The sequence below is a fragment of the Macaca fascicularis genome, chromosome 13 (genome assembly GCF_037993035.2).
Source record: "Macaca fascicularis isolate 582-1 chromosome 13, T2T-MFA8v1.1".
In the NCBI taxonomy this organism is placed as follows: domain Eukaryota; kingdom Metazoa; phylum Chordata; class Mammalia; order Primates; family Cercopithecidae; genus Macaca; species Macaca fascicularis.
The window spans coordinates 84,916,192-84,939,925 of record NC_088387.1 but is presented as its reverse complement, the minus strand read 5'-3'; the positions used below and the strand labels follow the sequence as shown (position 1 = coordinate 84,939,925).

Below are 23,734 nucleotides of genomic sequence, written 5' to 3'. Positions count from 1 at the left end.
TTAGCCTTAAAAGATTGGTAAAATATTAGTATTTTCATTTTTCCCTTGATGTTTACAACAGGGAAAAAATATATAGCTAAATATAGATTGAAAATGTGGCAGACCCCTGAGTTAAGCAGTCGTTGTCTTTCAGAGTTGGTTCTTTGAGGTTAGAGTTATCATCATCTCAAAGATGAGATTATTTCCTAGACCTAGAGACATTATCAAAGCAAGGCTATCCCTATTTTATTTCCTTGGTCTTTTTTTAGACTCCATAATCTGAATCATTTTTATCAGATGCCAAATCTTTTATTTTCATTTGTTAATCATAATTTATCAGATGCCAAGTCTTTTATTTTCATTTGTTAATCATAATTTATCATTAGGAAACCAAATTGTGCATTGTTCATTTCTTATTTAAATTATGCTTAATAACTAATAGGTTATGATTCTTACAGACTGCTGGAGAGTGGCGTGGGTAAGGAACACACCTCTCTGAAGTATTACTTCTATTGTGACATGACTAAATCATTGATGTGAATGATTCGGAAACTAAACCTACTTAACACATTGTGTTTTTTTTTCTTCTTTTGGTATTTAGGTGTTCACTCAACTTGGATCTGTGCTGAAAAACTGTGACATTTCAGTACATCTGGTAGAGGTAAGCCAAAAATTAAGTGAGATTCAAGCATTGACACTGACTGAAGAGAAGGTCCCGTTAGAGCGAAATGCTGGATCCCCAGTGTATATGAAAGGTGTCACTAAGTCTGGGATTCCAATTTCCTGGTACCGACATCTGCACGATGTTCCAAAAGGTAATTACCTTTACGTGGATTAATGAAAGAATTTTGATCACAACCCTTACAGTAGTGATGGGACTGTAACTTTTTACAGCAATAGAACAGATTATGAGTTACTGCTACCAAGTCCCTTATCCATAGAGAGTAGCCTACTTTTTTCTAGAAAAGAGCATCATAATAGAAAATAAAGTTGCCTGACTTTAAGTAGTAGTTTATTTCATGTAGTTTTGTAGAACCCAAACAAAATGTAAATCTCCGTTGTACTTTTGAGTGTTTCCCTATAGCTAGGATAGCTCCGATGATGGAGCAGCCCGAGGCGGCCGGGGCTGATGGAAGCAGTGTTAGTAGGTGGGTTTAGTTCAGTTATGGAATCTTTTGAAAATCCTTACTTCCTAAAGACAAGCAAGGTGTGGGGGAACATCCGTGTACTAGTCAGGAATACTGATGAATCTTGACTCAAAGCTAAAATGGGGGTACGATCTTGGGCAAGGCATCTCAAGCCGTTCCCGGCCTCAGCCTTCTCAGGCTGAGAAACCCGATTTTATGAAAGCAAATTCCCTTCCAGCTAACAAATCTGACTTCTAATTTCCTTCAAGCCTAGTGATGGATAAAAGATTTAACTGCTATTTCAGGTATTTCCATTTTCTGACCCCATTTATATGTAAAGTAAGAGTGGTAGTAACTGTTCTTTTACGTGTTCTGCAGTGTAAGTTTTCCATGAAGAGGTAGAGAATTCTGTGGTGGTGATGATTATGGAGGAAGTAGGCATTTTCTTTTTTACAGTTAATGTTCAAAAGAATTAATTCCTGTAAAATGTGGAAACATTAATTCTTTTCCTCTTTTTAAATAGGATACAGCTTTTATCTTGCACATGAATTTTTTGATGTTCTTCCTGTGCATAAATTTCAGGTATTGAGGGGGGAAAAAGTCATGTCTATAATTGAATATAAAAGGCGTTGTGTTGCCAATGTTTATGGTGTTTATTCAGTATACAAATTTTACTCCTTGAGGTTATTTTTAACTATTATTTGGAATTTTGATACACATAAATAATTGGAAAGCAAAAATGAAATGTTAATGAGAATTTGTAGTTCTCCTGGGATAATTATTAAGAATTCTTAATTCTTCTGATTTGAAGAAGTAAGGGAATGAAAAATGGTAAGATGGTAACTGGCTGTGGTGCAATGAAGGATTTACTTGAGCAAATTTTTTTTTTTAAAGAGAGAGCATATTGCTATGTTGCCCAGGCTGGTCTTGAACTCCAGGGCTCAAGTGTTCGTCCTGCCTCAGCATCCCAAGGAGCTGGGACTACAGGTGTGTGCCACTGCACCCAGCCAACCTTAGCACATTAAAAAAAAATTATAGATTAACATTTTTGGGGCCAGGCATGCTGGCTTCCACCTGAATCTCAGCACTTTGGGAGGCCGAGGTGGGTGAATCGCTTGAGGTCAGGAATTCAAGGCCAGCCTGGGCAACATGACGAAGCCCTGTGTCTACTATAAATACAAAAATTATCTGGGCTTGGTGGCAGGTGCCTGTACTTCCCAGCTACTCGGGAGGCTGAGACATGAGAATCGCTTGAACCCAGGAGGCAGAGCTTGCAATGAGCTGAGATGCACCACTGCACTCCAGCCTGGGCGACAAAGCGAGACCTTGTCTCAAAAAAAAATAAATAAATAAAACTTTTCTTCATTCTTTGAGGAGATTTAAGATTCGGTGATAATGTATGTGTCCTGGTAATTTGTATGGAGAAGAGCAGCTCTCATGATTCTGTGGTAATGTGTTAGTGAAGCTTCTGGCTATTCCTCCTGAGTCTATTTCCGTTTTTGGGGTACTTTGCAAGCTGCTGATTTTATCTTCCACAGCCTCATCTCTGTTATTGTTTCTTTTGCATCGATCAGTCTACTCATTGTTCAAAGGCAATGAAGTAATGCGTTAAAGTAATTTTAAATAGTGAGTGCCCTGTAAATGTTAGTTACTTATGGTAAGAGGAGAAAAAGCTATTTTTGGTAGAAGCAATGTAGAGAACAAACTTGCAAACATTTGTTTTTATGTGTTATTTTGTGTTTAGAAGACACCACAGGGATGGCGAGAAGTATTCATTGACATTGATCCACAGGTTTCTGATAAACTGAGGTTTGTTTTGGCACCTTCTGCCACCCCAGCAGAAGCCTTCATACAAGTAAGAATATGCTTTTTTAAGTTTCTTTTATTGCTCACAGAATCTTCAAAGTCTTATTTTCTGAGTTACTACTTTAGAGTTCCTTTACAGGAAGAGTTGCTAATAGCATAGGAGGTGCTTTTTATTGACAGTGAATGTGCAGAGGAGCTAGAGGCAGGAGCATGGGTTAAAATCATTTCTTAAATCTGTGACCTTTGGCCGGGCGCGGTGGCTCAAGCCTGTAATCCCAGCACTTTGGGAGGCCGAGACGGGCGGATCATGAGGTCAGGAGATCGAGACCATCCTGGCTGACACTGTGAAACCCCGTCTCTACTAAAAACTACAAAAAACTAGCCGGGCGAGGTGGCGGGCGCCTGTAGTCCCAGCTACTCGGGAGGCTGAGGCAGGAGAATGGCGTGAACCCGGGAGGCGGAGCTTGCAGTGAGCTGAGATCCGGCCACTGCACTCCAGCCTGGGTGGCAGAGCGAGACTCCGTCTCAAAAAAAAAAAAAAAAAAAAAAAAATCTGTGACCTTAATGTGATGTAGTAAGAGAAAGTTAGTAACCGCTTACTCAGCCAAGTCTATTACTTTCACTGTTTACCTCAGTTTCATGTCAAATGGTAATGGTATTGTCCACAGGAAGAGTTTACATCTGTGAAAACAATGTAGTACAGACTATAGTAAATTAATTAACAATAACAGCTAACGTTTGTTGAGTACTTTGTGTTACTCTGTTTTTGCATTTAATTCTCAAAGCCCTGTATTAGGTAGGTTCTATTATTATCTTTCTTTGGGCTAGAGCATGGCTTTTATCCCATGCTTCCACGCAGATCTCAATTTGATTCTGCCAGAATGGTAGAATTACTACTGCTTTCTGTTGATCTCAAGGAATCATCGCAAGAGCCTGTCTATCTTGGCTTGTTTAAAGGTACAAAAAATCCCTGTACTTCTCAGGAACGTCCAGGCTTCAGATTGCTTCTTTTTTTTCAGTCCTTTTCCAACTCAGAAGATGATTTTTAGTTCCTGGACCTTAACTGAGAACTTCCTACTCAGAAATTATCAGTTTTAAAAGCACAAGAGCTTTTATACTTAAATGTATGAATTAAGTTTTCTTTGTTAAGTATAAATTTAAATGTCAGACGGAACACTTGTGAACAACTGTTTTTTCATATTATGGCAACCTACCGGAATGACACATTCATAAAACCACCAAGAACTAACCTCCTGGTCCTGGGAGTTCATTAAGTTATTGACCTAATTAGTATTCACTTAGGAGGGAGGGAGTGAATTTTCCCTTTTGCTTGAATGAGATGAATGGTAATACATGTCACCTTGAAGAGTAGCCTAAGATAGTAAGAATGTCAGCATGATCAGCGTGTCCACTGATGCCTGATGAGGCTGACTTCATGGTTTTTATAGTTAAGCCACAGTAATTTCATTGCACAATTGGCTCAATGGTTTATTATATTTAATCCTCACAACAAACCTACAATATCTATAAGGAAGAAAGCAGCTCAAAAAGTTTAAGTAACTTGTCTACCAGTAAGCATAGGAAGAGCTGAGATTCAACTCCATCTGACTCTATGCCTGTTACCATAGGCAGACATCAGGGCAGATCATTACTGCATTTCTATAATGTGTTAGGGAGGAGCACAAGTTAATGTATGTTTTCATAATAAAGGGAAAGAAATACCACATTTTCAATCAGATCAGGAAGTAGTGAAATTTCATATATACTAGTCAGGTTGGCAAGTACTAATACTTAGTGTCATTTCGTTTTTTAAGCTAGTACACACTTATTGTGGCCCCTTAGTTAATAAGTGAACATCTTGGGGTAATAATGGTTTCAATACATTGGCACTAGTTCATAAGCTGATGTTTCTTGATGTAGGGCATATCATTGGGATACTTTCTGGCACAACAGAGGGCATGATAATATACTTGTCTAATAGGGTCTGCTTTGTGTTACTGGATTTATATGATTTGTTCTTTCAACACAATATTTTCATTGACTATGTCCTAGGCAGACAAAAATTCCTTTTCCATGCTTTCAACCTAGAGGAATATATTTATATGATTTGTGATATAAAAGTATTTTACATTAAATAAAATGATAATGCTCTAGGCCATCTGGGGGGATTGGGAGGGCCTTTGTCTTTTTGTAAAAGAGATTAAAATGTCTTCATAAATCAAGTGGATAGCATCAAAGAACTAAGGAGTTTTGTATAAATAAGGGAGTCAGGTGAAAAGTTGAGTGTAGAGAACATACTCATATTAAGAAAATTTATTAAAACTAAGAAATGCTCATTGAGGAAAAACCTGGAAAACCGTATGGAAGTAAGTCTTTTGAATGATGCATTTTGACTTTTGTAATGATCCCTTTACCAGCATGATGAAACAAGGGATCATGTTGAAGTGTGTCCTGATGCTGGTGTTATCATTGAGGAACTTTCTCAACGCATTGCATTAACTGGAGGTGCTGCACTGGTTGCTGATTATGGTCATGATGGAACAAAGACAGATACCTTCAGAGTATGTATAATTCAGTAACATGATTTATTAGACTTTCAGTGTTAGATCTGAAGCTCATTGAAGAGCTTTGATTTCTACAGTGCCTGGTATTATTGTATTACATTATTTTATAGTTAACATTAATTCATATTATTGTAATTCCCCTTAACCCTAGTTCTTACTCCTAACACTGAGTCTACTGTCCAGCCCTCCTTTAACAGGATCTGAACTGTTTACGTTCTTCCTTGGTTGTAGAACCTACGTTTACAAATCCAAATAATACAAATTTGGAGAATAATACAAATGGAAAGATTTTCTTCACATTCTTAAACCTTTCTATCTGTACCCTCCTTCGTTCAAGAAAAATTTTGGTACTTCTTTGCAGATTTAAACTACCTACTGTAATCATTCTAGCTTTTTCCATTATATTTTCAACATTTTTTCCCTTTCCAGATGTCTTCTTTTACACTGTTCCTAAACATCCTTTCTTAATGATCTTTGAATATGATCAATTCTGTTCAATATACTTTAATTGAAAACCATTTAACTAAATGCTCTTAGTCATTTTCTAGGTCTGTGGTTCTTAATTTCTAACTTTATTATGTCTAAAAATAACCTGGAGAGTTTGATAAAAATACTCATTCTCTAGCCTCACCTCCAGGATTCTGACTGACCAGGTCTGGTTAGAGTCAGTAATATATTCTCAGGTGATTTTTTTTTTAAAGTAATTTCAACTTTTATTTTAGATTTAGGGGGTACATGAGGCAGGTTTGTTATTTGTTACATGGGTATATTGCATTGACTCTGAGGTTTGGGGTATAAGTGAGCCTGTCGCCCAGGTGGCAAGCATAGTACTCAGTAGGTAGATTTTCAGCCCTTGTTCCCCTCCTTCTTTCGCCCCTCTAGTAGCCAGCAGGGTTTGTTCCCATTGGTATGTTCACGTGTACCCAATTAGCTCTTACTGAGAGAAGTGAGATGTACGTGTGGTATTTGGTTTTGTCCCTGCATTAATTCACTTAGGATAATGGCCTCCAGCTATGTCTATGTTGCTGAAAAGGACATGATCTGATTTTTAATGGCTGTGTAGTAGTTTGTGGTGTATCTCAGGTGATTCTGACACATGGTTGATGCATATACTTCGTAAAACACTGCCTAGGTGTTCCCTAAGAGAATTAATGAAAGCTCTATTCCATCACCTCAAGCATTAATGTAAATATTAAATAACTTTAATATGATAGCATCTCTTTAATCTTAATAACCATAAAAGGGCAAAAATCTGATTTCTTTATGTTCAAGGGGTTTTGTGGCCACAAGCTTCATGATGTCTTAATTGCCCCAGGAACAGCAGATCTAACAGCTGATGTGGACTTCAGTTATTTACGAAGAATGGCACAGGGAAAAGTAGCCTCTCTGGGCCCAATAAAACAACACACATTTTTAAAAAATATGGGTATTGATGTCCGGCTGAAGGTAAGGTTTATTTTATTTCACTGTTATTAAGTACTTTAATTTCATAGTATTGCAAAAATTAAATCGTATGTTCACCTGGCCGTAATGCTCTTACAGTTAGCCAATCCTTGGTATTCCAGCCTTTTCAGGTAGTATAGGATTTAGTAACGAGTCTGGTAAGTTTCATGCATCTCCATGTGAGGTAGCATTAAGCCTTCCAAATAGTGTTTTTGTTAAGAAAACTGCGTTTATGGGTATGAATTTTCTAACTGTTCTTCCGAGGACACCTAAACCTTACTGTAGATCAAACCCCCTGGGATATTTGTTAAAAATGCAAATCCTTATGTTTCACACCAACCTACATTTTTAATAAGTATGCTATGATTCTCAGGCAGGTAATCAGAAGTCACGTTTTGAGCGGTGCTTTATTGGAATATTTGAGAGTCATTACTATTGCTGCATGTAACTAGGAATTCTGTCTTCTGGTTAATTTTGCTAAGAATTTTTTTCCTTTCAGGTTCTTTTAGATAAATCAAATGAGCCATCAGTGAGGCAGCAGTTACTTCAAGGATATGATATGTTAATGAATCCAAAGAAGATGGGAGAGAGATTTAACTTTTTTGCCTTGATACCTCATGAGAGACTTGAAGGTGGAAGGCATCAGAGGAATGCACGTCAGTCAAAACCCTTTGCATCCCTTGTAGCTGGGTTTAGTGAACTTGCTTGGCAGTGATATTTCAGCTTGGACATTTTCCCCTTCAGTCGGCCCAAGAAATCAAAATAAAGGAAACACATTTCATACACTGCAGGTAACAAAAGTGAAAGTATTTTATCTTTTCACAGCAAGGACAGTCCATGTTATATATAATACAACCAAAATTATAGAACTTTTAGGGTTGTGACTGGCTTTGGTGCAAATGTCTGCTCAAGCTAATAAGTTATTGTGAGACTGAGTTTCCTTTAACTTATAAAGCTAGTTGCCATATTTCTATTTTATTTTAAAAAGTAAACATGGGGCCGGGCGCAGTGGCTCATGCCTATAATCCCAGCACTTTGGGAGGCTGAGGTGGGCAATATCACCTGAGGTCAGCAGTTCGAGACCAGCCTGACCAAAATGGAGAAATCCCGTCTCTACTAAAAATACAAAACTAGCCGGGCATGGTGGTACATGCTTGTAATCCCAGTTTACTCAGGGAGGCTGAGGCAGGAGAATCACTTGAACCTGGGAGGTGGAGGTTGTGGTGCGCTGAGATGGTGCCACTGCACTCCAGCCTGAGCAACAACAGCGAAACTCCCTCTCAAAAAAAAAAGTAAACATGGGCAGTGATTGGTTTAATAAAAACTGGAAACAGACTAAATGGCTATTCATAGGAAACTGATAAAATATATGTTATTTTTAAAAATGAGCTACAGCGGTATGTTCTGACATAGAAAACTCTCTAAGATTTAGTAAGTGAAAAAAAGTAGGATGCAAGAGTTTTTATAGTTGATTCCATTTTTGTTGAAGGAGAAAAGCTATTTACAAGTAATTTCATAGAAACGAATAGCCTAGTGTACACTGGTTTTCTGTGATATGTACTTGCATACAAAGTTAAGGAATGAATGCACAATTTTCCCAATTTGGAAGTGAGTTTGAGGGGCAGGGAGTGGCTGGGTATTTAAATTTTTTACATTGTGCATCTGTTAATTTTTTAAAAAATTATAAAGGTCACAGCAAGAAACAGTAAACCTTGACATGTAGTTCAAATATGAGTTGGAGACCAGCCTGGCCAACATGGTGAAACCCCGTCTCTACTAAAAATACAAAAATTAGCCTGACGTGGTGGTGGGCGCCTGTAATCCCAGCTACTCAGGAGGCTGAGGCAGGACAATCTCTTGAACCCGGGAGGCAGAGGTTGCAGTGAGCCGAGATTGCTCTGTTACACTCTAGCCTGGGCAACACACACACACACACACACACACACACACACACACTCTAGCCTGGGCAACACACACACACACACACACACACACACACACACACACACACACACACACACACACACACACACACACACACACACACACACACACACACACACACACACACACACACACACACACACACACACACACACACACACACACACACACACACACACACACACACACACACACACACACACACACACACACACACACACACACACACACACACACACACACACACACACACACACACACACACACACACACACACACACGAGGCTGAGGCAGGACAATCTCTTGAACCCGGGAGGCAGAGGTTGCAGTGAGCCGAGATTGCTCTGTTACACTCTAGCCTGGGCAACACACACACACACACACACACACACACACACCCCCCCACCCCACCCCACCCCCCCCCCCCCACACCCCAGGAGGAATAATTTTCAGACAAATGGCAAGTTTCAGTTCTGTATTATGTGTTTTCATTTTTTGGTTTTTAGAAGCTTTGTGTTAATACTGGAAACATGGACTTAGAGAATTATTAAATTAGCAACACAGATTTACAAGGGAGATTATTAAATTAGCAACACAGATTTACAAGGGAGATTAAAGGAAAGGAATACTTGCCATATGTCTTGAATTTACAGCTTAACTGTATCAGAAGTTCATTGGCGGAGTGATGAACTGTTGCTTTTTATTGCTGCTTCTGCTTAACAGGAGTAGCATTCTATCCACACTACATGGCATGTCATGGAGGCTTTGAATGTGGCCCAACACAAATTTGTAAGCTTTCTTAAAATATTATGAGATTTTGTTTGGCAATTTTTTTTTAAGCTCATTAGCTATCATTAGTGTTGGTGTATTTTATGTTTGGTGCAAGACAGTTCTTCCAATGTGGCTAGATTAGATACCCCTGCACTAAAATAAAGGAAGACGGAGGACTTGCTTTTCCGATGCTGCCCAGCCTTGGGTCACTCCTAGTTGTTCTTATTCTATATTCCTGTATTTGTTTTCTTTTTTCAAAGACTTGGGAGAATTTTTGAAAGATGAAAACATCCATAGTTCGCTCCTCTCAGAGATGTTAAAGTTTTTATAATTAAGGGGCTAGAGTCAGGTAATACTTTATATCTTCACACCTAGAAAGTTTGATATTAGGTTTTTAACTTTTTAAAGCCTTCTGGTAGTATAACAGTTGGATATTTTGGTGGTAGTTCCTGAAAAAGTTATAGTTACAATTACTCCAAACTTTACAAGAAATGAGACCTTTAGATAATCACCTCAAATTTAGTATAAAATTATAAAATGAGCTTTTTTTTTATTTTTGGCAGGTTAAAAAAAAATCAGTGTTTTTAAATATAGCATTAGTTCCATTTACAAATACTGTTTCCAAAATAGTGCTTTTACCAAGGTCTAGTAAAATAACACAACCAGATAAAACTTTTCTTTGGATACTTCTACTAGAAATAGGCTCAGGTTTTCACATGGAAAAGTATGGTGATAGGAAATACATTTTATTATCAAGCTTCCAGTATATTTACAAAAAGTTGGATGTAACCAAAAAAATATAAAAATGTACTGAACAGTCACTATAGACTACTTTGTACATTATCAAATGTTTCTAGCAATTACTTCTTATACAAACACGACTTAAGGACAAAACGTTATGCAGGTTATACAGTATCTGGAGTAATTATTCAACTCCAGATTCTCTGACGGTGCCTTTACAAAATTTTTAGAAAATTTCTTAGGCATTTAGCAACAAATACGAAGAGTGCAATTAATTTCATGGCTTGTAAAGTTTGATTATGTAAGTATAGCAAACAAACATCATTCCAGTTAATTTTCACCTTACGTAGTAAAACCACAGTAAAGTGACTGCCTAGCGACTCAGAATTATTCCATTTTGTGTGTGTTGATATAAACAGACTTTGGTGAAACTGGGAAGTCATCCTCTTATCACAGGGAAAATAACATTTCTAAAAATTTTTTTTTTGAAAATTAATTTGGTTTAATCTTTGAAGCTTCTATAGAAGGACAAATGACCAAGAGGGAAATGTGTCCTGGAGGTATTTATGGGTAGAGAGTATAGCATAATGGTTGGGAGGGCTAAGGGTAAGATTAGAGCCATACTACTGGTGTCAAATACATATACTAACTGTTTGAAATTTGGCAGTAGGTTAATCTCCCCTTGCCTCAGTTTTCTTATCTTTAAGATGGAGCTCATAATGACTTAACATTATGGCTGTTGTGAGGGTAAACTAAAACATAAAATAACTTAGAACACAGGAGCACTGCATACTGTTTGCTACTATTCTTTCGAGGGTATTTTTAGTCTAGATAGGAAACTAGCTTCAGGGATCTCGAAAGGCTGCTTCTCAGTCTGTTCTTCTGCAAGAACACTTTTTTTTGCTACCTCAAATTCGGTGGGCAATGATAGTTAACACTTTCCTAGTTTTCAGTTTATTTGACTACATTCATATGTATCTGATCTTCACAACACTGTGACAAAGGTAGAGGCAAGAATGATAATATTCACTGTACAGACTGAGGAACTGCAGACAGACCTGCCATCTGTCCAGGCCAACATAACAAACAAGTAGTGGATCCAAGACTTGATAAAGAGTTTTGCTCTTACTCTTGTTAGAGTGGAGAAGGAAAATAATAATAATAAAAAGGTTTACAATGATTACTGAGAAATGAAGAAATAAAAAGCCACTGTTTCTTAGAAGTAGATGGTCCCACATCTTAAACTCTCTTTGGGGAAGACATTTAAAAATAGTTTTTAAACACCTGGCTGCTGGAGCTGAAATGTAAAAAGAAGTCTTCATTCTTTAATTTGCTGCGTTGATAATATAGCCCCAGCCTTATAAATTGTTTCATGCCCCACTCCTACCCATCCACCCAAACTGCTTAAAATAATTGATTTTAAAACACTCCAGATACCCGCAAAGCCCAATAGGCTGGGGGAAGGAGAAAAAAGGATACTGTTTGCTATACAGTAACTGTAGTATTAACTGACCCTGCTAAAAAGCAGAAATTACTGGCTGAACCCTAGGTAAAGATAAATTGTGTAAAGCTGAGATCTGCACCTGCTGAATGCTGGAATCCAGTACTTGCATCCGGATGGTGTCAGAATACATATTTAGCAGCAGAGTGGAGCTATGAAAAGACGTAAAACTCAGCACTTAGACCAGCAGTACTCTTCCTTTTGTAACATCATTAGTCCCTAATTATCTTAGAAGCTGTTGCAACATACAGAAGGTGACAATCCTTATGTTGTACAGAACATATTCAGAGTAGCAGAGCAACTCCAAGAAGGTTAGGAATCACTACTTTGGAATCTTGATTGACCTAAAAAAGAAAGGTGAAACAGCCCAGTGCTCTCTTTCTAGGCATCTAAGAAAAACCCTTCAATGCCTCTATGCTGGGTTAAACCAATGTTAAAAGTCCTTGTAGTAACATCACATAATGGTAGCCTCATAGTTCTCTCTTAAATACAAGCATGTTGAGTAACCAATTTTGTAAGTCTTGTATAAATTTAGCCAAGCTATATAGTAACTGGATGCTAGCTTGCCTTGTTTTTGCTTAAAACAAAACATATACATATATATATATATAAAAACAGGAAAGGAAAGACAAATTAAGTGGTCCTATTGTATTAAAGTGAAGGATTAAGAAAAAATACAAAACCAGTTATTGCTTAGGCTAAAGAAGTTTATAAAAAGCTTCACCTTGATTCAATTATGACTTCTTATTATTCAGTTTCCTGCCTGTACCTACTCATTATGAACTACAGTACTGGTGTCACTGATTCCTTATCATATTTCCTCATATCTTTGCATCCCTGCAGATGACAACCTACAGAGAACAAGTTACATAGCAAAATATCAGTCCATAAAATGAAATCCTTCCTTATTTAGGTTAGCTCAATGATTAAGGATCTTCTTCCATATCATCTGGATTAGGAGCCATAATGAAGTGCTTTGGGTATACAAGGTTATGTGTGTATGCATGTACTTCCCAGCGAGCGTCATCACTTTCATGTGTAATGTAACGTTCTCCAATGCGAGTTTCAAATTCTCTAAGGTCAAGCCAGGTCTGATAGTCCTAGGAGAAAATGAAATTGTAATGATGAAACATAAAAGAAACAAAATACTGTCAACTTGTTTTTTTTGTTTTGTTTTGGTTTGGTTTAGTGCCCTCGTCAAATAATTGACAGGCCCTACTCATAAGTATCTACTATATACTAAGTTCTACTTGTGATATTTTAAATGAGCAATTTAAAGAAATTTTTCAAACACAATCTCCAATGAATGAAAGTAACTAATTTCTGAAGTTTAAAAAAAATTGCTTCAAGCTTCTTAGGTGGCTAAGAATAATCACTAAAACATTTTGCTCTATACAACACGAGGCCTAAACCTTACTCCTCAAAGTAGGGGAAAGTGCTTGGATGCTTATTAGGATAATTTAGTAACTGGTAGACTAGATTACATTTATTTTAAAGCTAATTCTACCTCTCACTCCCTTTAAAATAGTTCTAAAGCTTCCCTCCTTACTCTGAAGTTTGGAGGGTATCTTTTGATAAATCTATAAAGTAACTTTGGGAGAGTTAAGCCAAATATTTTAAATGGCATTTTAAAAAAATCTCTTCAATGCAAAAATAAACCCTTCAGTGGACATTTAAAATAAATTTGATAAATTAATATGTCATGCTAATCTTACAAAAAGGTGAAATGAACACATAGGTCTATGAAAGGCTAAGTCATTGCTTTCAGTTCATGGGAGTTTAATTGCCTGTTATTACCGATTTGAATGCTGTACGGTTTCCACAGATTCAGCTGTAGTACAAATTAATCACTTAAGAGCACTTATATTATTCTGCTGATCTTAGAGTGGTTTCACTAGGTGGGACACATCAGAGTGAACTACTCAAATGAGGATTGCCAAAGAGAGATTACATTTTTTTTTACCTGTAGCCAGGGATGACTAAGAGATTTGTCAACACTGTAACGTTTTCTCATCTTCACTTGAAGCAGATTGTTTATCAGATCAATTGCTAAGGGAAAAGACAAAACAAAATACATGAATTTGGGTGCATAGAGCACCCCAAACTTGTGACTGCCTAGAAGGCAGTTCAACCCATAAAAATACAGGGTTGAGGAATTTTTGCTTCTCAAGGACATGGACTTTTAGCTAACATGTAAAATGAATCATACATATTTACTGATTTAAGTGTATCTGTCAAATTTTCATTGCCTAATTTATAAGGCAGTAGAGAGTACAGGTTAAAAGTATACACTCTGGAACCTGACTGCCTGGGCTGAAGTCTGGTTCTGCCACCTACTAGCTGTGTGATACTGGGTCAGTTACTAAATTGTGCTGTGCCTCAGTTTCCTCATGAAGTTGCTGACATATGTTAAGGGCTTAGAACAGTGCTTAGCCTCTAAGTGCTAAGTATTAACTATTATTATTTGAAGATGAATGAAACAGACTCTCTGATCCTCCCCACCGCGCTCCAGTGCTGCTCTCTAGTCCCTGACTTGGTCTGGAAAAGCACTGCCTTGCCTCTGTGTATGGTCACTGAGGTGGTAACTTAACCACCAAAGGTTCGTGCTTTTAACAAATAGGTTTCAGGGTGTTTTAGTGTACACGGTGAGTTCTTGGCATATATATTTTATTCACTTATTTGGAGAATGGATCAACTGCAAAACCAAGGCAACCAGTAACTATATAGTAACTACAGCCCTATATAATGGTACATTTGAAATATTGATAACCAAAGGCTAGACCCAGACACGAACCAAATGGAAAGACTTGTACCAATCTAATTCTATTTCTTGTCTCTATATTACCAAACTAGCAAAGATTTTCCCCAAGTACTTTATGAATTTCTCTGTGTTCCAAATACTTCAGACCTTTATGCATCGTTCCTTAAAATGTGGCCCACCATGTGCACTAGAATCATTTGGAGTTATTTAAAATGCACATTCCTGAGTCATCATTCCAACTAAAGAATCTCAATCTATGGGGTTTCTCTTCTAATAAACTCATCAAGTGATTCTGATGGAAGAGTTCTACAGAACACACTGCCTCAGGAGGTCTGAGATAACATTGGTTAACATAAAAAAACTCTTCTTACGAGCTTCTTCAATTAGCTTTATTACCAAGCAAACCTGCTACTGTCTTCACATGTTGTTCCTTAAACTTTTCCCAGTTTAATGGAATATTAGTTAATCCTATGACTAGGCCTAGTACTTCTGGAAAAACAAAAAAAATCTACCCATTACATGGGTTGGCTAAATCCAGACGGGGGTATTCCCCAGCATTGGTTCTATTAACTTCTATGGGGCAGTTAGATAATGTTTTAAGTAATGTACTTGTCCTTCTTGTCAGTATCAGTAGACTAAAGAGGGCCAGCCAAGTTATTCTTGATGGGTACAGAATCAGGAGTTGCAAATTCAAAAGCCCTCACTAGGCAGGAAAAAGATGTATGCAGCTTCTCAGCAGAGGTCCATAGGAGAGAGGAAAACAAACTGCAGTGTGTCTGGTGAATATAAAGTTCATTCTAGGTATAAGGTACTGGAGCTAGGTATTCATTCAAGGAGCTCACAGTCTTGTTCTGAAGATTAGAAAAGTCGATTATGAAAAGAATGAATACTTAAGAAAAAAATGGGGCTGGGTGCAGTGGCTCATGCCTGTAATTCCAGCACTCTGGGAGGTCAAGTTGCGAAGATCAATTGAGTTCAAGAGTTTGCCTGGGCAACACAGTGGGACCCCATCTCTACCAAAAATTTAAAAATGAGCCAGGCGTGGTGGCCCATAGTACATACCCATCATCCCACCTAGTCAGGAGGCTGAGGTGGGAGGATCACTTGAGCCCAGTAAGTCGAGGCTGCAGTGAGCTGGGTTTGTGTACACTTCAGCCTGGGTGACAGAGGGAGACTCTGTCTCAATAAAAATAAAAAAAAATAATAAAAAAGCCCAAATTTTTTAAGCCTAATTTTACAGTTTAGAGGAGGAGAAGTCAGGTAACTTTACAGGTGAGCCACAAATTAAGGAGTCCTCAAATTTTAATAGGAAGGGTTGTAGACAAGGGAAAAAAAAGTCATAAGCGAATTGCAGAAAACAGTTCAGAAGAGTAAACAACTAGGTTTGTGTAGAGAGTAGTGGGAGATGAGGCTAGAAGGTAAGCGTGGACCATATCACAGATAACTATGCCTGTAAGGTGGTTAAAGAGAAGTGTTTGGGAAAGTAATGTTTCCTGAAGATGGATTTGGCAGCAGCGACTGGGAAGGACCAGAAGAGTTGAACAGGTAAGACAGTTAAAAAGCGATTTTAGTGGTTTGAGAATGAGGCCACTGGGGCCTATGTCAGTGCTATGCCTGGGAGCTATATAGAAGACACAGATAAAAGTGTAAAAAGAAGAGTGCTCAAAAAACTGGCAACTAGTTGAATTTGGAAGATGAATGGGAGATTTATTAAAAAGATAAGTTGCAAGAGACAGACTGATATGGGATCAGAAGGATTTTTAAACTTAAAACACATAGCCAAAACTTAATATTTTTACCTTCACCAGAAATTTCTCTCCATGGATTTGGTGGGTACATAAATGCAGCATTTTGGATTTGGTCATTTATATCTTCATCCTCATTAAAAGGAAATGTGCCACTGAGGCTCACATAGATGATAACTCCCACTGACCACATATCTAGGGAACGGTTGTAACCTTTGCTCCGGAGAACTTCAGGGGCTAAGTATGCTGGAGTTCCTACCACAGATCTCCTGAATGACTTTTCACCAATGATGCGTGCAAATCCAAAGTCACACAGCTTCACCTGGAAATTGAAGGATAATTTTGTATTATAGTGTTATATATGTAACTACCTGTCCCTAAATGACACTGTATCATTTCAACATACTTGCCAGCTCTAATTATATTAAACAATCACAGATAGGGAAATTGTAAAATATCCTTTTCTGAAAAGGCAGACACATTTATAGCCCTGTGATCCTGACTGGCATAGTAGGAAGAGCTTTCCTAGTGCATATTTCAAAAGTTCTAGCTTCCAGAATACCAAATACCAGACTGGTGTTATGTGTGTTCCTATTTCTTATGAAACGGGAGTGTGCTGCTTTCTATCATTTGTTTTGTGAGATCACTCTCCCATCATCTGTGAGCAGGAATTGTTTCATTTCTGAATCCTTAGTGGCCTTAAAGTGCCTGGACACACAAGGTACTCAATGTTTGTTGAATGAAAAATAAGTTACAGTATTAGCCAGGTGCGGTGGCTCACGCCTGTCATCCCAGCACTTTGGGAGGTCGAGGCGGGGGGATCACGAGGTCAGGAGATCGAGACCATCCTGGCTAACGCAGTGAAATCCCGTCTCTACTAAAAATATAAAAAAATTAGCCGGGTGTGGTGGCGGGCACCTGTAGTCCCAGCTACTCGGGAGGCAGAGGCAGGAGAATGGCATGAACCCAGGAGACAGAGCTTGCAGTGAGCTGAGATTATGCCACTGCACTCCAGCCTGGGTAACAGAGCGAGACTCTGTCTCAAAAAAAAGGAAAAAAAAAAAGTTATACAGTATTTAAAAAATCCCTTGTTTTGCTTGATCCTAGAATCTCTTTTCTAAGGATGTTATAAATTGGCAAGTAAATAAAACTGAGGTGTATTAAAGGTAACTTTTCCTGTGGACACCAGTGGAGACTGCCCCAGTGAGTAACAGCAACACTTTTCTATGACTGTGGAACAAATTATTTCTAGTTAGATGTTTAGATTTGAAAAAAGTTATATGTAAAGGTAGCCGGTCACTACCATGTCTTCTCAAAAGAGAGTTCTAGAAGTTGATGAGCTTGGCAGAACTCAGAACACTTATCTTGCTGCCCAGATTTTTCTAGAGGCTTAGATCTGGGGGATTAATGACCGCATCCATGCTGAACAAGCAAATGCCAGGTACTTTCTGGAGGAAATACTCTGACTTAAAAAATGTCTTCAGCAAAAGCATTAATATAAATTGAGAGGAAAGAGATTTAAGCTCTAGGAAACAGTGGTACAAACAGTGCCTAGAAAACAAAGAAGTGAAGTTATCAAATGCTGCTATTTCTGGGGTGTGGACTCTGACACATTTTTATGAATGATATTTGCTCAATGTCATTACTGAATCTGGCTGCTTCTCGATTTCAGTGTCTTTGAAGAGTACGAGTACTGAGCTCGAAGAAATACAAACTATTCTGTTGTTGTTAAATGCCAGATTTTAGCTCACATCTTGATAAGGTAAAGATGACTTGGAAGTCTGGCAACTGATTAAAGAAGTGCAGCCATGGCTAACACTTGAGCATAAAAAGAATCCCTTTGCTTCTCACTGGAACACTGTTGATCACTAAAGTAGAGGTCAGAAAGTGGGAGTTTTAATGTTACCTCTAAGAGTGTGCATCTTTTGTCCATACTATTTTGAACATCAAATGAGATAATATATGGAAGCAGTTTATTTAAAACATTGCACCAACTATTAGGTGACCCTTTCGACCTCACAATGATAGGGAATCACTTTTAACCACATAAACATAAAAGAATATGATTACTACTTTAAAAGCTGAATGATTTTTTAATATATCTTTTTATTTGAAAAGACAATTTGAGTTATATTTACCAAGTGAAAACAGGTATCTGTTGTCCTTAGTCTTGCCATTTGTCTAAATGTACATGTTTCAAATGTATATAAACAATAGTTTGGCAACAGATATTTGAGCTGATGAAAGGAATCATCCTTGCCAATTATGGAAAACGGATGCAGGGTACCACTACCACCATTTATTTCTCAGGATGGTTGTTTCAGAATTTGGGTTATGATCCATTTGATAGGTCATGAAATAAATTTAGTGGATCAAGATGAACACTTGAAAAAAAAAAAAAAAAAAACTCAACCGAATTAAGAAAAAAAAGAGAGTGCTACATGTTGCCAGGACACAGAAGCATGATGCTGTCGTGTGTGTGTGTGGTGATGAGAAATGTTATTCTTACATAGGTTTTGGTGAAAATGTTTGAAATACAATACTCTAAATAGGAAAAGGAGTTGGCTGCCTGCCTCAACCAAAATCTATCTCCCATTTCCAGTAACACCCCATTTGTTTTATTTATGAGGAATTCATCCTAAGTACCAAGCACTAACCAAGGTTGATACTTGCTCACTTCCTTCCCAGCCCCTGGGGAGAGGTGAATTGCAGAATCTCTGTGCAGTTATTCTTTTAGATGTGGTGAAATCTAAAAAGTCTTGAATATAAACAGTGTAACTAATAACATCTGAATTCATTTAGTTATTAATCCTCACTGGCAGTTACAGGCTAAAAACTATTTCTGTAAGATGGTATGCATTTTTAACCAACAGTACTTAGTACACTGCCTTTTTATTATGTGGGTACTTTGAAAATGTTGCCAGAATCATTTAAAAGGTTCTGGAGAATATCTCACCTGAGGAAATGGCTCTGCTGATGCAAGCAGCACATTTTCTGGCTTTAAATCACAGTGCACAATATTCTTAAAATGCAGATTCCTCAAAGCAACAAGTATCTGTTATGAAAAAAGATTTTCTTTTCAGTGTCTGGAAAATCACAAATAAACCTCAATGTGACTCCCTGAATGATTTAATTTGAAAACTCCACCATAGTTCATCAAGACTTAGCTAAAAGGGTGTTATTCTGCTCCTCAAGGTTAACAATTCCCATAATCACCCAACATGTAAAAGCACTGCTATTTAATTATTTTAGTGTTTAGCTGGGTGCAGTGGCTCATGCCTGTAATCCTACCACTTTGGCAGTCATAGGCAGGTGGATCACTTGAGGTCAGGAGTTCGAGACCAGCCTGGCCAACATGGTAAAACTCCATCTCTACTAAAAATACAAAAATTAGCCAGGCGTGGTGGCATGCATCTGCAATCCTAGATACCTGGGAGGCTGAGGCACGAGAATCACTTGAATCCAGGAGGCAGAGGTTACAGTGAGACAGACTGCACCACTGTACTCCAGCCCAGGCCACAGAGTAAGACTCTTGTCCCAAAAAAAAAAAAAAATATATATATATATATATATGTATATATATATATATATAAGTTTTTAATCGCTAGTTAAAAAAAAAAAGGAGTTAAAATACCTGTGTGACCATGAATTTAGTAATTCGTTCTGGAAGCCGACTTTTCTCACTGGATAGAATCATTTCCAACATATCTCCATGCAGCTTTTCCATTACTACAAAGACTCGTTCTGGGGTTTCAAACATACATTCCAGATTTACAATCCCAGGATGGTGCAAATTCTGAAGAGAGGTTGCAAGATATTTATATGACCAACTTAAGCAGAGAAACAGTTTTACTAAGTAAATATCTAGATGTGCTATGACTGTCTGAAATAAATGGCACAGAAAGAAAAAAGCCTAGAGAAGTAAACAAAGCAAACAAAATAAAAATTACAATCAATGAAAAGGATCTTAGGTTTTGATTCTCCAAGTTGTGTACTGGAGAGTAGCCACACTGAGGGGATAGAATCTTCTCCTAACTTGATTATATAATCACTCTTGTCCATTACTACTACTTTTCCTTCCTTCTCACTTGAAAAATCTGACACTGCTCTAATTTCATGCTTTCCCTGAATAGGCACCAACTGCCCGTAAATTTTTAGTCAATTACACAGAAACCTTTGGCCTTTGGGGGCTGTATTTGTGACGGTATTTGCTTAAGAGTTTTATTTCTAAGGTAGTTATTTAAGTCTTGATTCTCATAATATTATAATGATAATTCCCTCTTTTTAGGCTCAACATCTCTACCTACATTATCACGTTTCTTGATCATAACTAGGTGACAAGGGTTGGAGATACATAAAGATGAATGCCATACTGTTTATGCTTATAAAAAAGCAATTTATCTTGTGTTGTACTGCGGAAAATCCTTCTTCAAAAATTCAGGAAGTCAGCCTTGCTCAAACACCTTCAATGGCTCTTTATTTCTGGACATAAATCTAAATTCCTTTGTCTACATTTTGAGATCTTCAGTAACCTGGTTTCAGTCTTCCAATTTAATCTTAAATATGTTCTACTGAATAACCAAGTGCTTAAACAATTTTTATTCCTTATTAATAAAAATACAGGCTGAGTGTGGTGGCTCACACCTGTAATCCCAGCACTTGGGGAAGCCGAGGCAGGTGGATCGTTTGAGGTCAGGTGTTCGAGACCAGCCTGGCAAACATGGTGAAACCCGTCTCTACTGAAAATACAAAACTTAACCAGGTGTGGTGGCAGGCACCTGTAATCCCAGCTACTCGGGAGGCTGAGGCAGGAGAATCACTTGAACCTGGGAGGTGGAGGCTGCAGTTAGCCGAGATCACGCCATAGCACTCCAGCCTGGGAGACAGAGTGAGACTTTGTCTCAGAAAAAAAAAAAAAAAAGGCCGGGTGCGGTGGCTCACACCTGTAATCCCAATACTTTGGGAGGCCAAGGCAGGCAGATCACCTGAGGTCAGGAGTTCGAGACCAGGTTGACCAACATGGAGAAACCTAGTCTCTACTAAAAATGCAAAATTAGCTGAGTGTGGTGGCACATGCCAGTAATCTCAGCTACTCAGGAGGCTGAGGCAGGAGAATTGCTTGCACCTGGGAGGCGGTGGTTGCAGTGAGCCAAGATCGCGCCATTGCATTCCAGCCTGGGCAACAAGAGTGAAACTCCATCTCGAAAACAAACAAACCAAAAAAAAGCAAAAAAATAACCCGACGGTCCCCAACTTACAATGGTTCAACTTACAATTTTTCAACTTTACAGTGGTACAAAAGTGGTATGCATTCATTCAGTATAAACCATATTCTGAATACCAGAAAAAAATTCCGTTTTTTTTTTAGTATTCACAAATTACATAAGATATTCAACACATTAGTGTAAAATAGGCTTTGTGTTAGATGATTTTGCCCAACTGTGGGCTAATGTGATTGTGCTTAAGGTAGGCTATGCGGGGCTAAGCTGTGTTCAGTAGGTATTTTTATCTACTTATTTTCAAACTTAAGATGGGTTTATGGAAATATGACCCCGTCGCAAAATGAGGAGCATCTGTACATTTTTCTTTAGCTTTTTTCCTTAATATGGCTAGCTGATTATGCTAGGGGGACTAACATGTTTTTGGTCTACGTAAGGCTGAGTTCCATGTCTAAGATGTTTTTTGAAGCCTTAATTTTAGCCCACATTCTGTCTCTTTGGGACTACCGCAGTAGTTTCCACTGTATTGTATATATGCAGCAGTACTTATTCCACTGTATTGTAATAATGTGTATATTTTACTCCATTGTTTAATGAACTCCCTGAGGCACAGATTGTTTTAGTTATTTTAGCTCAGTATCTGCATCATGGTAGGTGTTTTCAAAAATGTTTAGAAAGTGAAAGAATAACAAATGCAAAATAGGTTTGCTAATCATTATAAACCAATTTTATGAGATCATTTTCCAAGTAGCAAAATACAAAATGACAACATTTTATAGTAGATAAATGAAACTTAAATACCCCATCGTGGTGGGGTGTGACACTGGCAGTAAGCAGTGTAAGATTCAGAATATTATAACTTTTATCAACAGAGGTAGAAATGTGACTGTTTGGCTATTCCATAGTTGTCTGGCTCTATGTTTTTTCCCCCGCCCTCCTTTAAAAACATGTGGACACACAAAAATAGAAGTATGCTGTAACATTATTCTCTCCTTTAACAACTTCCTCTATTGGTTTAAATTTTCTGTTTCCTCTGGAGTATGTGAGTTATACTTTCACTGAGAATTACCCATTTTCTCCAAGTTTCCAAATTTATCTGATAGAGATGAGCAAAGTATTGTAAAATTCCTTTCCCCCCGCCGTATTTGTGGTTATCTCCCTAAGATCATATTGTATTTTCTTCTTTGCTTAGGCTGGCCATTTTATTTTTACATACCTCCTCCCTTCCCCCACACAGCGAACCAGCTCTTGGCTTATTTCTTTTCTGTATTTATTAATTTTCATTTTTGATCTGTTAATCCTTTCTGCTTTCTTTAGGTTTATTTTATTGTTCATTCTTCAACTCCTTGAGTTGGATTCTTAATTATTTTCATTCTTTCTTGCTTAACATTTGAGGTTATAAAGCTTTTTCTGAAAGACAGTACAAAGGTGCTGAGATATATATATATATATATATATATATGGTATTTTCATGGTTTTCTAAATATTCTGAAATTTTGATTTCGCTCTTTGATTCAAAAATTAATAAAGTTTTCATGAAGAAGCTTGTTGTTTTCTGATTTTGTAATTTATTTTTGCTTTAATGCATTAAGATCAAAGGATACTCTTTATACTACTGCTTTTTTGAATTAATGAGGCACTCTTTGTTTTTAGGGTACAAAGTTCAGTGTAATCTGCTTAGATCTACCTTACTCTGTTTAGACCTTGTATGTTCTTAATTATTTCTATCTACTCCATTTCTCATGGACTACTGATGTGTTTGTCTGTTTCTCCTTGTTTTGTTTTTCTTTATAAATGTTTATGGTGTTATTTGGTGCAGTATGATTTTCACTCTTCCACTGTTAAAGTGGTCTTTCATTTCATTTAATGTATTTTCCCTTGAGTTAAATCTTCTGAGATCATGACCCTCAAATGGGTTTTTGTTTGGAGAAGGGACCTCTGGAGGACATCAGGGCTGTAGATCTCAGAAAGAATCAGCAAAAACAGTTCTGTGTTCTCTCTTCCTGAAGAGGCATGCACCTCTGCTTCAGAACTTCACTGTCGTTGGAAATATACATTATTTTATAGTTCTGAATTCTCATCTATTTTTGTTAAAGTATGCTCACTTCTGTTAATCATTTTTCTTACAGCTTT

At 37.6% G+C, this 23,734-nt stretch overlaps 2 protein-coding genes across 18 annotated transcripts in view; one reads left to right on the top strand and one right to left on the bottom strand.

Moving 5' to 3' along the window:
• NDUFAF7 (NADH:ubiquinone oxidoreductase complex assembly factor 7) overlaps nucleotides 1-7,719 on the top strand; it is a 172,458-nt gene extending 164,739 nt beyond the window's left edge. For 6 of the 10 annotated variants that reach the window (XM_065527179.2, XM_065527180.2, XM_074011963.1 and 3 more), the window contains 6 exons: nucleotides 581-794; nucleotides 1,630-1,688; nucleotides 2,851-2,961; nucleotides 5,330-5,473; nucleotides 6,749-6,922; nucleotides 7,419-7,719. In XM_065527179.2, coding sequence (XP_065383251.1) covers nucleotides 581-794; nucleotides 1,630-1,688; nucleotides 2,851-2,961; nucleotides 5,330-5,473; nucleotides 6,749-6,922; nucleotides 7,419-7,634 — 918 coding nt within the window. In that variant the 3' untranslated portion in view covers nucleotides 7,635-7,719. Of the gene's footprint in view, nucleotides 1-580; nucleotides 1,541-1,629; nucleotides 1,689-2,850; nucleotides 2,962-5,329; nucleotides 5,474-6,748; nucleotides 6,923-7,418 lie in introns of all 10 variants that reach the window. The other 4 variants (XR_012422499.1, XR_012422498.1, XR_012422501.1 and 1 more) reach the window with 3 other exon arrangements.
• A 2,433-nt stretch (nucleotides 7,720-10,152) lies between these two features.
• PRKD3 (protein kinase D3) overlaps nucleotides 10,153-23,734 on the bottom strand; it is a 78,002-nt gene continuing 64,420 nt past the window's right edge. For all 8 annotated transcript variants that reach the window (XR_012422495.1, XR_012422494.1, XM_005576113.5 and 5 more), the window contains 5 exons: nucleotides 20,017-20,178; nucleotides 19,339-19,437; nucleotides 16,437-16,704; nucleotides 13,840-13,925; nucleotides 10,153-12,976 (listed from right to left, as the gene is read on the bottom strand). Coding sequence is in view for 6 of the 8 variants with exons in the window: in XM_005576113.5 (XP_005576170.1) it covers nucleotides 12,803-12,976; nucleotides 13,840-13,925; nucleotides 16,437-16,704; nucleotides 19,339-19,437; nucleotides 20,017-20,178 (789 nt within the window). In the remaining 2 variants the exon portion in view is untranslated. The remainder of the gene's footprint in view (nucleotides 12,977-13,839; nucleotides 13,926-16,436; nucleotides 16,705-19,338; nucleotides 19,438-20,016; nucleotides 20,179-23,734) is intronic.